The sequence below is a fragment of the Dipteris shenzhenensis genome, chromosome 29 (assembly GCF_047967505.1).
Source record: "Dipteris shenzhenensis isolate YYH24624 ecotype China chromosome 29, Dip_SZ_1.0, whole genome shotgun sequence".
Lineage (NCBI taxonomy): Eukaryota > Viridiplantae > Streptophyta > Polypodiopsida > Gleicheniales > Dipteridaceae > Dipteris > Dipteris shenzhenensis.
In genome coordinates this window covers 6,375,516-6,392,192 of record NC_141624.1, presented here as the reverse complement: position 1 = coordinate 6,392,192, position 16,677 = coordinate 6,375,516, and the positions used below count along the sequence as shown (strand labels likewise).

Below are 16,677 nucleotides of genomic sequence, written 5' to 3'. Positions count from 1 at the left end.
CCTGGCAGTTGATGCTTTGTATGCCTTGAGGTAGTGTGGTGCCAGAGAGCACACATTTGCCTCGATTTCCGCAGTGTGGAGGTGACATTTTCTTGCAGGTCACATTTCTTGTGCAACACTCAGAGAACCTCAGTTGAGCCACGCTTGGCCAGGGCGCATCGAGTTTACTCGGTCCCTAACTGTCCATCGTTGACAGTGCTCAAAAGGTTCCTCATTGAGTGTTTGTACGTTGGGATCTGTGTATGTCTTTTCTACACAGGGCAGTATTTGCATTACACTGTTGGTTGATTTTGTCAGAGAGATTTTCACATTGCATGCTACCTCAGTGTTGAGGTGTTCTTCACTTGGTTCAGGTGTCAGATCAAGGGGCTTTTGCCCAGATTTTGTTTGAGAGCACTTGGGTTACCGACAGAGATCTTCAGATGAATTTTATCCCCTTGGCAGAAGGGTGATTGCTTGGGATTTATCCCATTTTTCTGTTGCAGGTTTGTGACAGGCTGAAGTGTCTGATTTTTTTTTGGTGAACAAAACAGTGTATGCCAAGTGGTTTATGCATATTAACTCAGTGCAATACCTCATCTGAGGTGGGAGAAGTGATCAGTACAGCCAGTACAGCAGTGTTTACAGCAGTGTTTTGTGTTTTGTCAGCTGATGATGCACTGTTAAAGCACTTGTGGAACAGCTGCAGCATTCTGGATTTACTGTTTATGCCTATTTGAGCACGGTACAGTGTGTCAGAAGGTACAGTGATTGCAGGGACATTTACTGTTTTGCTGCAGATTCTTTTGACAGTAAAAACAGCACTATTCTGAGTGCTTCTGGCTCTTGATAGAGCAGTTTTTTTTTAGAAATCAGAATTTTTATTCAGTCTTTTTTTACTTCCAGGGAGTCAGATACTTTCCTTATCTGATATGGCATCAGGGGGAAGTGAATCTTCAATTCTGAACATAAAGAAACTGGAAGGAGCACACAATTATGCATTATGGGCAGAACAGTGCTTGAATGTACTTCTGTTAAAGAAGATTTCTAAGCCCATAAGGGTGGAGGGTGTCAAGCCATCTGACATGGCAGCTGATGACTGCTCAGGTTTGGGGTCTGTTTCAGCAGCTCTTTTCAGTTATCTCTTACAGTTTTACACAGCAAAAACTCATCACTTCACACCCGCACATTTTGGAGTCTTCTCTCTCTCACTCTCTCCCTCTTGTACTTCTCCCACTCACCTTCCCCTCTCAACTGGTATCAGAGCCAGCCTCACTCCCTTCCTACCCCTGCCTACCCCTCCCTCTCCACTCCGTCTACCCACTTCCCCTACCTCTTTGCCTTAGTGGCCAGCAGGGCTGTAGCGAGGCAGCGCAACAGCAGCGCAGGGCAGCGCAGCAGGCAGCGCGGCTCAGCGGGACAGCAGGGCAGCAGCCAGCGTGCATCGCGGGCCAGCGGGACAGCAGGGCGGCAGCGCGGGCGCCATTTCGCGCGCCGTACAACAGTACGGACGTACGTCGTCCGTACATCCGTACGAACAGACGTCGGCCGTACAGCCGTACGGACAGCCTTCTACCGTACAGTACGGATCGCCGTACGGACTGTGACAGGGAGTTGCTTTCGGATTTTTTTTTCCGACAGGGTGGTGCATTTTCTGGTTTTTGGATCTGCGTCAGAGGAGTACATTTCGAACTCTCTCCTTGGATCTGTACCCTGCTCAGGTACAGCGAGGAGATTTGGGTTTTACCCGAGGTGCATTGCATTGCATGAAGTACAGCAAGTACTTTCTCAGTTATTTTCTTTCTGCGTGGAGGACTTGTGCACAGATATCGGGATTTATGCATCTGACAGAGGATATATGCTTTTACTGGGTTTGAATCTCAGTTTACGGGTGAGCAGATCATAGGGCTTTTGCCCAGCAGTTGATGCTTTGTATGCCTTGAGGTAGTGTGGTGCCAGAGTGCACACATTTGTCTCGACTTCCGCAGTGTGGAGGTGACATTTTCTTGCAGGTCACATTTCTTGTGCAACACTCAGAGAACCTCAGTTGAGCCACGCTTGGCCAGGGCGCATCGAGTTTACTCGGTCCCTAACTGTCCATCGTTGACAGTGCTCAAAAGGTTCCTCATTGAGTGTTTGTACGTTGGGATCTGTGTATGTCATTTCTACACAGGGCAGTATTTGCATTACACTGTTAGTTGATTTTGTCAGAGAGATTTGCACATTGTATGCCTTATCCCTCATTGTTGAGGTTGTTTTCACTTGGTACAAGTGTCAGATCAAGGGGCTTTTGCCCAGATTTTGCTTGAGAGCACTTGGGTTATTGTCAAAGATCTTTAGATGCATTTTATTCCCTTGGCAGAAGGATAATTGCTTGGGATTTATCCCATTTTCTGTTGCAGGTTTTGTGACAGGCTGAAGTGTCTGGAGCCTTTTTTTTCAGTGAACAAAACAGTTTATGCCAAGTGGTTTATGCATATTAAATCAGTGCAATACCTCGTCTGAGGTGGGAGAAGTGATCAGGACAGCAATGCAGCAGTGTTTTGTGCCTTGTCAGCTGATGATGCACTGTTAAAGCACTTGCGGAGCAGCTGCAGCATTCTGCAATTACTGTTTTTATGCAGCATTTTGAAATTACTGTTTTTATGCCTATTTGAGCACAGTACAGTGTGTCAGAAGGTACAGTAATTGGAGAGAAATTTTCTGTTTTGCTGCAGATTTTCTGACAGTAAAAACAGCACTATTGTGAGTGCTCCTGGCTCTTGATAGAGCAGGTTTTTTCCGAGAAATCAGAATTTTATTCAGTCTTTTTTTGACTTACAGGAAGTCAGGTACTTTCCTTATCTGATATGGCATCAGGGGGAAGTGAATCATCAATTCTGAACATAAAGAAGTTGGAAGGGGCACACAATTATGCATTATGGGCAGAACAATGTTTGAATGTACTTCTGTTAAAGAAGATTTCTAAGCCCATAAGGGTTTCTGATACTCTTGTGTTCAATGTTCAGGCTGAAAAGACCTCTTATGGCCTATGGCAGAGGCTAGCAGAGTTATATGCCCAAAAGAGTTCAGCCAGTAAGGTTTATTGGTTGAAGAAGCTGGTTGATCTTCGCATGAAGGAAGGTACAGCGATGACCTCACACTTGAGTGAGTTCAATGCCATCTTTACACAGCTTATTGCACAGGGATTGAACCTTGATGAGGAGTTCAAGGCTACTTTCTTGCTGTGTACCCTCCCTGAGAGTTGGGACACTTTCAAGACCACCCTGTCAAATTCGAATGTCACTCTTATGTATGCTGATGTAGAGAGCTCTCTCCTTATGGAGGAGATGAGCAGGAAGAATAATGCGAGCAGCAAGTCTTCAAATGCCTTGCAGGTACAGGATAGAGGCAGGACTCAGCAGAAGGGGAGATCTGCTAGTAAGTCCAAATCCCGCAGTCAGTCCCGTGGTAAAAAGTATATTGAATGCTTTTATTGTGGCAAGAAGGGACATGTGAAGTCTAAGTGCTTCAAGTTCATACGGGATCAGAAAGCCAAAAAGGCTGAAACAAAGGATGCAGGCAATGGAAGCAAAGGCAAAGGCAAGGCCAAGGCAGATGACTTGGATGCAGTGAATGTTGCAGCAGAGGACAGTGACAGTGACATACATGAGGTATTATGTTCTTCTGCTGTAATTGCACATACCTTGGTTATTGATGGCCATGACATGCACACCTAGCTCTTGGATTCAGGTGCTTCTTTTCATGTTACTCCTCATAGGGAGTGGTTTACTTCCTACACAGGTACTCATGGAGTTGTTCACCTTGGGAACAACTATGCATGTCAGATTGCAGGGATTGGCAGTATACAGATAGTGTTCCCTGATGGACGCACATTTATGCTTGATGGTGTTCGCCATGTGCCGCAAATCAAGAAAAATCTGATTAGCACTGGCTTATTGGATGACAGTGGTTACCACACCACATTTGGGGATTCCAAATGGGTGATTACTGATGGCCAGGTTGTAGTGGCTGAGGGTTTTAAGAGTGATACCTTGTACCCTCTTTATGTTTCCAGTGTGGGTAATCATGTTGTTGCCATAACCGAGATGCCAAAGGTTTCATTGTGGCATAGCCGGTTGGGACACATGTCTGTTAAAGGAATGCAAGAACTGTCACGTTTGGGTTATCTGCCGTCTCTTTCTTTTTCAGATTTGCCTACTTGTGATCATTGCATATTTGGCAAGCATTCTGTGACTCCTCATAAGAGGAGAACTCCCCAGAATAGAGCACCGCTTGATCTAGTGCACACTGATTTGTGTGAGATGCCACAGTTATCACTAGGGGGTGCAAAATATTTTATTACTTTCATTGATGATGCCACACGCAAAGTGTGGGTCTATTTCTTTAAGCATAAGGGCGATGCCTTAGATGCTTTCAAGAAGTTTGTCGCTCAGGTTGAGAATCGGACAGGTCGTAGGCTGAAATGCCTCAGATCCGATAATGGGGGTGAGTATGTGTCACATGCTTTTGTGCAGTTTTGCCAAGCTAAGGGCATCAAACAGGAACTCACAGCCCCTCATAATGCATCTCAAAATGGTGCAAGTGAGCGGATGAATCGAACTATTCAGGAGAAGGTTCGATGTATGTTGTCTTATGCTGCATTACCCCATGGCTTTTGGGCAGAAGCCGTGCAAACAGCAGTTCACATTATTAACAGGTCGCCAAACAAGGCTTTGGAGTTGAAAGTGCCAGAGGAGGTGTGGTCTGGCAAGCCACTTTCATATAAGCACTTACGTGTATTTGGCTGCGAGTGCTTTGCTCATGTACGCAAAGAACTGCGCACCAAACTGGAGCCAAAGTCTATCAGATGCATCTTTATGGGTTATGGTGACGAAGGTGAAATGGGGTACAGGTTATGGGATCCCGTTAAACGGAAGATTATACGCAGCAATGATGTCATCTTTAAAGAGGATAGTGTACACAAGGAACCCGTGCAACCTGTGGAATACAGGAGGGTTATTTATGATGATGTTGGACAGCAAAGAATGCCCATTTATATGCAGCAGCAGGCTGCTGCAGATAACCCTGTTCAAGAGGGTATACAGAGGCTGAAAATCAGCCAGATAATTTTGCCAATGATGCACCACTGGATATGCCAGCAGATGGGGCTGTAGAACAGCCAGATATGGTGGTACAGCCACCCGTCATGCATGACGAACAGGCTGGACAGCAGCCTAATCCGGAACATTTTGTTAGGAGGAGCACCCGTGTACAACGGCCTCCTGCCAGGTTTGTTCCAGGAGCCAATAATGTGGCTGATTTTATCATGCTGACAGATTGTGGTGAGCCTTCCAGCTTCAAGGAAGCTATGGGAAGAACAGAGAAAAAGAAGTGGGAGAGCCATGCAGTCAGAAATGGACTCCCTACTTCAAAATGATACATGGGACTTGGTGCAGCTACCTGCAGGCAGAAAGGTTTTGCCATGCAAGTGGGTTTACAAAGTCAAAGTGGATTCAAATGCTTTACCGAGGTATAAGGCCAGATTGGTTGCCAAGGGATTTAAGCAGGAGAAGGGCATTGACTTTGATGAGATCTTTTCCCCTGTAGTCAAGATGACTACTTTGAGAGCAGTGTTAGCTCTTGTTGCTCATGACGACATGGATTTATGTCAGATGGATGTGAAGACAGCCTTTCTTCACGGAGATCTCCATGATGAGATCTATATGAGTCAGCCAGAAGGATATGCTGTTAAAGGGAAAGAGCAGCTTGTGTGTAAGCTCAAGAGGAGCTTGTATGGACTCAAGCAGGCGCCAAGAGAATGGTACAAGAAGTTTGATGCCTTCATGCAGTCCCAAGGGTATCATAGGTGTGAGACCGATCATTGCTTGTACACCAAACGGGCAAAGGATGGCAGTTTGATGCTACTCATTCTATATGTGGATGACATGCTGATTGCCAGTAAATCTCAGCATGAGATTAGTGCTTTGAAGAAACAACTGCATAAGTCTTTTGACATGAAAGACTTGGGTGATGCAAATCATATTCTTGGCATGCGGATTACTCGTGACAGGTCCAAGGGACTTTTGTTTCTGTCACAGAAGGAGTACATTGACAAAGTACTGCAGCGGTTTAAAATGGAGGGGGGGAAGTCTATTAGTACCCCGTTGCCTCCACATTTAAAACTCAGCAGTAAGGACAGCCCCAGATCAGATGATGATAAGGCTGAGATGGCCAAGGTTCCGTATGCATCTGCAGTTGGTTCTTTGATGTATGCCATGGTTGCCACTCGTCCGGATATTGCTTTTGCGGTGGGAGTCATCAGCAGGTATATGGCAAATCCAGGCAAGCGGCACTGGGAAGCAGTGAAAGGTGTCTTGAGGTATCTCAAGGGTACCAAAGACTTGTGCATATGCTATGGTAGGCATGATGCATTGGTGCATGGTTTTACAGATTCAGACTATGCAGGGAATGCAGATAACCGGAAGTCTACTACCGGTTACATTTTCACATTTGCAGGAGGTGCTATATCATGGGTATCTCGGTTGCAGAAATGTGTTGCACTGTCAACTACTGAAGCTGAATATGTTGCAGCCACTGAGGCTTGCAACGAAGCAATATGGCTTACTCGGCTGGTGGGAGACTTGGGCATTACAGGAGATATGCCAGTTCTGCATTGTGATAGTCAGAGTGCTATCATGTTGGCAAAGAATCCGGTCTTTCATCAGAAGACCAAGCACATAGATGTGAAATATCATTTCATCAGGGAGGTACTGGAAGACAAGCGACTTGAGCTTGTGAAAGTGCATACTGATGATAATCCTGCAGATTTGCTCACTAAGAGCTTGCCTACAGAGCGGTTTGCACATTGCCGCCACATCATGGGATTAGGATAAGACCATTCTTATTTTATGGTCTTGTATACAGTAACTGTATATATTGCTGTAATTTTTATTCTTTTCTCCCGTTTAGGCACATTGGCCTTTAGGTGGGAGGTTGTTGGGGTAAAGGCACATTGCCACCCCTTTATTAAAGATAGGGTAAAACCTAATCCTAATAAAACTAATGAGTTTGTGGTGTGGCTCATCACTTCACACCCGCACACTTGAGTCTTCTCTCTCTCACACTCTCTCCCTCTTGCTCTTCTTCCCCCTTCTGGCCCTTCACTCCACACACTGAATAAGAAGAATTATTTGCACATGTCACCTCCTCTTTAGTAGGTGGTGGATGCAGAGATGCAAAAAGGATCTTCTTAGAAGGGATGTGCTTTGAAGCACCACTATCAAAATACCAAGTGTTCAGTGTCTCATTGACACTGAGAGAGCATGCATCCTTTGAAGGGTCATAACTGCAAGTCAAGAAAGCATATGGGTCATCTTCTAGAGTTATCTGAACTATCCAATGAAAAATCTGAAATGCAAGACAAAAAGGCATAGTGCTCTTCCACAAAGTTGGCAGTAACATCCCCTCCATCATGTGTATTAGGAGCTGATGCATTAGAGACAGCCGTACTTGAATCCCTTTTCTTTTCTTTAGCTATGCGCTTCTTGCATTCACCAATGTAATGACTTGGCTTCTTACAGTAGTGACAAATGCCCTTCTTCTTAGGCCTATCTGCATCACCTTTAGCCTTATATTAGGGCTGTCTTGAATCAGCTTTATGCTGATGTGCGGGCTGATTGGCATGTTGCTTTTGCTACCCTTTTCCTTTGGGCTTGAACTTAGAAAGCATGGCAGGCTCGCCGGCCCGTGTTGCCATATTTCTTCTTGTCTGCTCTTCTGGCAACAAAAGTCCTACCAACTCGTGAAAAGAGAGAGGATTGCTGCCCCCCCTCAATGACAAATTCAGCGAGGTGTGGAAACCAAGATAAGACTCAGGAAGAGAATTCAGAGTGGTGGTAATCATCTCTGAATCCGAAATAACTTCATCTATATCCAGCAACTGTTCCCTCAAATCTTTAAGTTTTGTTAGGTGAGCATTCATAGAATCTTCCTCATCCATATGCGTATGAGATAGCTCTCTCTTCAGGAAGGAAACTTTGGCATCATTTCTTGCTGCAAACATGCTCTTTGAAATCTCCCAAGCTGCCTTTGAGGTCTTACATGACCAAATGTGAGGAATAATGAACCCCTTGACAGAAAGAGAAATAACAGAAAGAGCTTGTGCATCCCTAGAATCCCATCTTTTCTGCTCTGCTATGGAAGCCACTGGTGTAGCGGCTGCTCCAATTACTTGTGCTGCATTTTGACCTCTACCTCTGCCTCCAGCTGTAGGAGTGACGGGTGTAGCCATAGATTTTGGACTTGCCTCATCTCAATCCGGTATTGCGTGCTATTAGAGCAAGCCTTTGTGTTGTAAACCGTATTCATGCTCCACCTGGAAATTCTAGCTCATCAAGATCCATCTTTGATTGAGCTCCTCCATCTCTGCAGGTGGTATCGGACAAGTCCTTAGGTCCCAAGACTGAGCAAGACCTTCCAATCTTCACTACAAAGTCAAATCTTGTGCTCAACCAAGATGTTGCGAACCATAAAACTCCACAAGGAGTAGTTGGTGCCATCCAACTTATCCTCTTGTGTGAGGACTCCAAACACCTCATTGGGGTTGTTCTGAGCCATTTCTGCCAGAAACTGAGAAAAAACACAGCAAACTAGACAAGTAAAATCCCTTCTTGGGATGTAAAATGCACAACTAGAGTTTCCCAAAGAATTCTGCCCACAGTGACAATTACTGTCACAGGCTATCAAAGGCTTGAAATACTACAATGCTCTATAAATGCCCAAAAATCTACAAAGAATATTTGCAAAAAGTGGCAAAAGTCTGCAATTTAACTCACATTGAGTCAAAAAGTGCTATGAAAAAGGGGCATTTACAGAAGCCAACACAGCAGCAGAATCTGTAATTTCAGACATCATTTATGGCATGGCTTGTGAATCTCCCAAATGATCTTTCAACTGCCAAATTGCATCCAAAATGCAAAAGTCCCAAATTTCTGCAAGAAATTGCACCTGAAAGGGGCAAATCAACTAAAAGCCCCAAATTTCTGCAATTCTCTGCAAGAAATGCAAAAGCCCCAAATTTGCTCCTGGAATGCAGGCCAAACGATGGCTCTTTGCACGAATGTCTGTCAAAAAACTCCTTCCAAAGTCCACCTGCAAAGAAAACCCTTGCTACAGTACCCTGCTCTGGAAAACTGCAACAGTCCGTACAGTACGGACACTGACGAGGGGCAGGTACCACACAGTACGGATTTCGTATTGTGTACGGACAGAATCTGTATGAGTGTACTGCATACGGAACGCGGGAGTTGGAATGACCTGCAACAGTACGAACGACCTGTATGGATGGTATAGTATGGAATGCGGAGCTGACTGTATGGAGCTTTGGTAGGTACGGAATCCGTACGGGTGTACGGACGGCGGCACTGATGCAGCATGTGTATGAAACTCGCACGTGTGTACGGATGGTGGCGCTAGTACGAAATGGCGACAGAACTGCGCAGAACCGTACAAGTATACAAGTAGTAGATATGGAATCCGTACAGTCGTATGGACTGTACGGAATGGCTGCTGGAGGTCACGAGCTGGAGCGGGATGGAGGCAGGAGGACGGGACAATGGGGCAGCAGGAGCACCCATAGAAAGGCAGTGTTCTCTTAATATAGCATAAATTGCATTATAATTCAAAACTCACACTGTATCGATTCAGTTCTTTTGAATTGCTTTTTCATAACAATAAACACCTAATTTTTGCCAGGTCCTAGAGTTTACATAACTGAATGCATGTTGTTACCTCCTCACAGCACCTGGCTTGGATGTGTTGCTTGTGCCCAAAGTGTTTTTGTGAGTTTGCTTTGCATGTAACAAAGTTTTAGTGATTCTTTGAATTCTAAACAGGTCTTGAAGGAGCTACTGCCAGGAGTACTGGTAGCCCCTGTGTTTGAGAGCGTGGGTCAGTTAGCATATCTGAATCTTGATGAAGAGCACCTTCCTTTGAGGCATTGCATAGCAAAGGTAAAAGATGATTTCTAAACCAGAGCTCAGTCACATAATGCCTGTTCTTTGTGTGGAATATCGTGTCAAAATAAATTCATTTAGGGCTGTCGGTGTTTTATCCATGTTAAGTCAGTAATTTGTTGATTTTTTTTGCATGTAAGGATTTCGGATTCTGTATGACACGATTTCGTGTGCTTTCCTTACAGGTAGTTTTTGATAAACACAGGCCTAAGATACAAACAATTGTCAACAAGCTTGCTCCTCAGAGTCAATTTCACCCAATGCAGCTTGAGGTTTTAGCCGGAAACCACTCACTTGTTACCACTATTGTTGAGAATGGGGTTCCATTTCATGTCAACTTGTCAACAGTGTATGCTAATGTTCTTAACCTCCAAGATAACAGAGATGTTTCTATTTGTTTACCAATTTAGGGAATTAAAGCTTCGCCCAAAGACATCTTGGTGAAATATTGTTTGCAATTTTATCCAATGATGAAACATTCCTTTCACAATTGTAGTCTTTTTTCCAAAGGATTTAAACGATTTTATCCAATGATGAAATAATTGTAGTCTTTTTTCCCAAGGATTTGAAGTTTAGACTTCGATTCTAGATCATTTGTCAATTGGCGTATGGTATTTAGTCAGCAACTTTGTAGCATAAAATGCTTGCAACTTAGATTTAGCTTTCTGCAAGGGCACTGTTAAGATAGAGAGACAAGCTGCTTTGCAGGATACTTCTCAGGATTCTGGCTCAATCTCTAAGGTAACCCTGGACCATACAACCAATGGATTTCTTGGAGTGTGATAATGTTGTGGATACCTGCATGCCAAGCCTTGCAGCAACACTGATGACGCTTCCTGGAGCCCTCATTACCTTGCTCCTGAATTGGTTGCAAGCTATATATGATGTGAAGCCATATAGTTGATGAGGTAATAGCAGGTTGAATCTGCTTTCCCCCCATCGCTAGGCTGCAATGTGCAACTCAAATATGTCAAGCTGTTGTGCTAGCCATCATCTCTGAGACATTGTCCTCTGTAGTTCAGACAGGTGTTACCTGGTAATTGGTGCGACATTCTAGGTCTTGTGGTGCATGATTGTTTTTCCACTTACCGAGTAAGTGAGGGATATTGCCTCAATATAGAAGTCATACCACCCCTCTATGCCCTTCTCCAGCAGAACACTCGCCATAGGTGTCGTGAATGTGAGATAAGTGTGAGTGAACATATCTTTTTTAAGGCAGTACTTTGCATGTCTTAAAGGATTTCCGATTCTGTATGACAATTTCAAGTGCTCGTCTTACAGGTAATTTCTGATAAACCTGTACAGCCTGAGATGCTAACATTTGTCCACAAGCTTGAAACTATTCGCAGTCCATTTTACACAATGTGACTTGAGGTTTAAGCTGGAAACCACTCACTTATTACCACTGTTCTTGAGAAATGGAATTCCACTCATGTTAACTGTCAACAGTGTTTCTTAAACTCCAAGATACCAAAGATGTTTATTATTTATATTTGTTTAGGAAAGGTCACAAGATTGATCACACCAATTTAGCTACAAAACAGATTTGCCCAAAGATAGCTGAGTGAAGTAGTGTTTGCAATATTTATTTAAGATGGAATATCCCTATCACAATTGTGGTCTTTTTTCAAAGCATGACAAATTTGCAACTTTGACAGTAGATCATTTGCCGATTGACATATGAGAGTACACAGCTTATAAACATGAAATGTTGCAACTTAGATTGTAGCGTCCAACCCCTGGAAAAAGAACCTTTGATACCATGCTTTAAAAAACAATACAAATTAGCTATCTACTCAGGCGCTGGTAAAAAGGAGAGACCAGCTGCTTTGCAGCCTGCTTCTTAAGATTTTGGCTCACGGCCTAAGGTAACCCAAGGATAGGTGCTAGCAGGTAATGTGGTGGATATACAACCAATGAATTCCTTGATTAGTGATAATGTAGAAGATACCTCCACGCAAGCCTTGCAAAACCATTAACAACACTTTGGGTCTTCCTGTTGGATATCAGAGTCTTAGTGTGAGTCGTAGATGGTAGAGGGAGTGTCCCTGACTTGTGTGGGCATGAAGTGTCCTTAGGTATGGATAAGATAAGTGTGACGTGTCACTATCATGCGTGTGTGTGTGTGTGTGTTATCCTATGGGTCAAAAGATAAAGCTGCCCAGGCTATAAATGAGGCTTCTTATACTTGATCTAGATCAGGTCTATCACGCCAGTTGTGCCTTAATCTTGTATCCCATCATGTGATTCTCCTTGGCGCTCTCTCTCCCAACATCATGTATTCTAACTTAGTTTCCGAGCAGTCTATGCTTCCCTTACCCTCAGCCCAGTGATCTCCCTTCTTGCGCGCATCTCCACTTTCCCTTGTGGCACTTCTGATCTAGTGCCCAGCGATGGTGCCTCTCACACTGCTCCGCGCCCAACCATTCCAGCTGCTCCTTGACAAGCTGCTTCATCCATGCCCATATCTAGAGAAGACATCGCCATTCTCTCGTGGAGATATCTGCGTCATGATTCCGCCCTGATTGATCGTCACTGTCTTTTTTAGTTCATCTCCATGATCATCACCTTGGGATACACAGTCTGGATGTTGCCATCATTGTCACTCACCCTAGCTCTGTGACACTGTGTGTGTGTGTGTGTTTGCGTGGTATCTTATGGGTCAAAAGATAAGGCTTCCCAGCCTATAAATGAGGCCCCTTGTACTTGATTCTATATCAGATCTATCACGTCAGTTGTGCCTCAGTCTCATATCCCATCATGTGATTCTCATGGGCTCTCTCTCCCATACCATGTATTCTAACACTTCCTAAGGCCTGCTAGAGTTGAGGGACTATGGAAGAAGTAGCCCTACATAGCGGAATATACTCAACCCCTCTCACTTATTTCTCTTTAGATAGTCTCTCTTTACACACAATCACACACCCTCACTTTCATGCAGAGCCCAACTCTCCTTCTCTTTCCCTGCTCAGCCCTCCCTGCCTCCCAGCTCACCCTTGCCCGCCTCCCTGCTTAACCCTCCCCGCCTCCCTACTCAATCCTCTCTGCTTCCCTGCTCAACCAACCCTGCCATCACCAGTTCTTGATTGGTTTCCTGGTTGCACCATTCTGCGCCATTTGTCTCCTGCAGCCCATGCCATTGCTGCATTCTGCACCACTTCAAGCTCCTAGATCCCCAACCGTTTTGCTGCATTTTTTGCTCTGCCCATATCTGCGCCTGCTCCACCATAGATTGTATTGTTGGGTTGCACGACTACTGGCTGCAGCTGGCTGCAGCATTCCATAGCCCCCGTCTCCTTCAGTTCTCCAAAACCCCCCAGGGTCCATGTCGAAGAGTCCATCTGAAGGCTCCTGCCAATGCGAGTGGTATAGGAAAAGAAGGGCACTCGTCCACCTGCTTGGTGAGGCCGATCTTGGAAGGCCAAAACCACTCTCCCAACGGATCCGCTCGCAATCCTGAAGAGTCTTCCTCTGTCGTGTGAGACTGAAACTCCTCGCTGCTCCTCTGAATTGCATCTACCTCCCAAGAAGGCCAGCCCTCACAGGGTACTGACTTTGGCTACTGCCAAATCTCTGGAATAACCAACTGAACCTCCTGATCCTGTAGTAGGTCCTCTGGAATGCGGCCCCCTTTTGGGAAGGACCACGACGAGGCTGCTCCAGGTATAATACTACTGGAGAGTGGTCTGACATCGTGGTGCTTGCTAGAATCCTTGTGGAGCCACCTTTGTGAAGTGTCTTGTCGCCGACATAGAAGCGATCCAGCCTCTCAAGCTATCCATCATCTCGCCTTTGGTCGAATGAGAAGAGAAGGCTACCAGGGATCCTGTTGAACTCCGGCTCTCCACAGGTCTATGCCACTAATCGTGAGGATGAATTGCTCCCATGTGCTCCGGCTGCTGGCATCTCAGAAAAGGAGGCATCCCCCTACTTATCCTCCCCAGACTCCAGGTTGTTGAAGTCTCCTCCAACAATCCAGAAGTCAACATCTGGCAGATACTCTATCAGCCTCCTCCAAAAGGCCGGACGGTGCTGTCTGCACGCTGGGGCATACACATTTAGGATCCCAATCCTGGACTCTCCCATCCTAACTCCCATCCAAACTGCCCGCCCTGGGATAAGCTCACCATGATCGTAGACCTCTGGGGCCATCCCCTGGGAGACCGAGAGCCATCGCCTGGGATACCGAGATGTAGACCCCTCCGCTCCATCCTACGGCAGTAGACCACACCTCCAAGCCTTTCTTGGGAAGAAGGTAATGACGCCATCGGATGTTTGATGCTGAGAACATGTGCTCATGTATCAAAAGGAAGTCCACTGCTCATCCTATCACTGCCCTCTGCAACTCCTGCCAAAGGATTAGGTATTGCGGTTGACTACGTGCACGGTCATGGAGCCTGTGCACGTTCCAACTCACTATGGTCTAACTCATGAGGACTGGGAAGCAGGAAACAAGGCTCGCCTGTGGGTGGGTGCCTGTTCCAGAAAAAGTGCCTTTTGTGACTTTGAGGGGGGTTTGGAGGGCGTAGTCCGTGTCTGTGCGACGGCGTACCAGGGTGCAGACCGGCTCTATGCCAATCTTCCGTGCCCACTGCAACATGAAGGAGACGTCCACTCCGAACATGTCAGCACACTTTTGGACGGGCCAATAGTGTGCCGGATCAATCCTTGCCTTAGGTGGCCTACTGCCAATCCATAAATTGGCTTTTCTTGCGTGAAGCTCAATTGAAAGTTCACTTCAGCACCATGGGCATGCCAAAGATCTAGTCCCAGTGGACCCATCCAATCATCCATCATGCATGAGATCTAATCCCCCATCATAGCATCAAATAGCCCTGGGGTCCACTTCTCCTCCAACTCTGTGGAGGTGAACTGGAAACGCCAAACTGGATATGTGTGAGAGTCCACTACGTTGATTGAACCCCTTTTCCGGGGCTGCAAGATCATGAGTGTGACCTCCAGGGGTAGAGGGTAAGAGTCCAGGATCTCCAGATAATTCCAAGACCCCAATCTCCAAAAGTCTCTAGGGAGAGGGCGTCCAGGATGGAGTTTGGGAACTGCGGATTGGGAGGACGAGCCCCTTCCCTCAAAATCCCCCCCGAAACGAGAGGGCTGAGAAGGGAGGGGGACGGGATGCTGAGAGGAGGAAGCGGAGGGGGAAGCGGTCGTGCCCTTGCCCATTGGTAGGGGAGTCGAGGTAGGTCTGATAGGGGGGTGGGAGGGGGTGAAACCTCGAAGGCCAAACGTCCTGTTCTTTATAGATACAAACACTCTCTCTTGGTCTCCTTCACTACCTCTCTCTACAAGCACATTAGGGCCCAGGACAATTGTCGGGTTGGACCCCCCCGAAGGTTTTTATTCATCATAGAGAATTGGAGTACATGATTTCAGCGTGGAAGCTGAGCATACCAAATCCAAAACGCGAATTCAAATTACATGAGCTCTCAAGCTCTTCTTCTTGGCAACAAGCCACATGTCAATTTCTACATTACTTTCCTAATTACATGCCACTAAGGGCAACTCTGGAGTCTTCGAAGCACTTGGTCATGCGAACCGCCTCCTAGACTCTTGTTAGGTTCCATTGCGCTTAGGAAAATAACTCTTCCTACTACTTGCAACAATTAATTAAAGCGCACCACCATGGCACCCATTAATTGTTAGCGCTTTGCATGCAAATAACACACTGTGGACTAATTCTAGTCACGGTGGGTGTCCCCACTAAACACATGTGCACACATAACAAATATAAAAATATATTTGTTCTCTGGTTGACCGGAGTCAACGCTCTTGATCATAATTAAGGGGCTTTGACCAAGGGTCGAGGCGCCTTAATTATAGTGAAGTCTCTCCAACCGAAGTTGGCACAACTCTCCAATCGAAGTTGGCACATCTTGGTTAACCGCAGTTAACCTTCTTGGTATAAACCAAGTCTTCCTGACCGAGATCAGGCTTACTCGACCGAAGTCAAGTATCTTTGACCGTAGTCAATTCTTTGACCAATAGAAAAACTCTTTTGACCATAATTAACCTAGATGGAAAACCCTTTAGACAGTGCTTCCAGGTGCACTTCCAGGATCCACCGACGAAGTGTTGTTGGCTTTTCGACGCTCTAGTGAGGCCGACCGCCATGTATGCGGCACCTTTTTGGGGTGATATTTCAGTAGTAGAATGGAAGAGATTTGAGTGGCTACAGCTGATTATGGGCTCCAGGATGATTCGGAGTAAGCCCTCGGTCCCCCCATTAGATAGTACAGGCAGAGTTTGCCATGACCCCTCTCTAGGTTGATGCCATTTTTTAGACAGTGCTTTCTCCACAGAGTTTAGGACCTACCTCGCGAGAGACTTTCGAGGCTGGCGCTAGAGTCCTCCATACGACTATCTGAGAGTGGGGCAGGTACAACATGGTTTGCACGCGTCAGCGCCTGGTTTGCTAGTCATGGCATTGAGATGGATCGGCTTCCCCCGTTTCAGTATAGCATGGATGCACCGCCCGAGTCGATCCCACGAGATGAGATTAACCGCATCATACGGTTAGATCTCCTCCAGCTCCACACATCTCGCACTTGGGGGGGGGACTAGGAGTTCCCCATCAAGACCCAGCTCTACTATGATCACTTTCTGAGAGTATCGGAAGATGGGCTCATCATCAGACCTCAGTATCTCGAGGATAGAGGAGTCTCACACACACTGAGGATTGCCATCG

At 45.9% G+C, this 16,677-nt stretch overlaps 1 protein-coding gene across 3 annotated transcripts in view; it reads left to right on the top strand.

Moving 5' to 3' along the window:
* The window catches only part of LOC147882359 (Met-10+ like family protein), a 128,949-nt gene that overhangs the window by 35,858 nt on the left and 76,414 nt on the right, over nt 1-16,677 (top strand). For all 3 annotated transcript variants that reach the window (XR_015543901.1, XR_015543900.1, XM_087401034.1), the window contains exons 3-4: nt 9,855-9,971; nt 10,160-10,323. Coding sequence is in view for 1 of the 3 variants with exons in the window: in XM_087401034.1 (XP_087257160.1) it covers nt 9,855-9,971; nt 10,160-10,323 (281 nt within the window). In the remaining 2 variants the exon portion in view is untranslated. The remainder of the gene's footprint in view (nt 1-9,854; nt 9,972-10,159; nt 10,324-16,677) is intronic.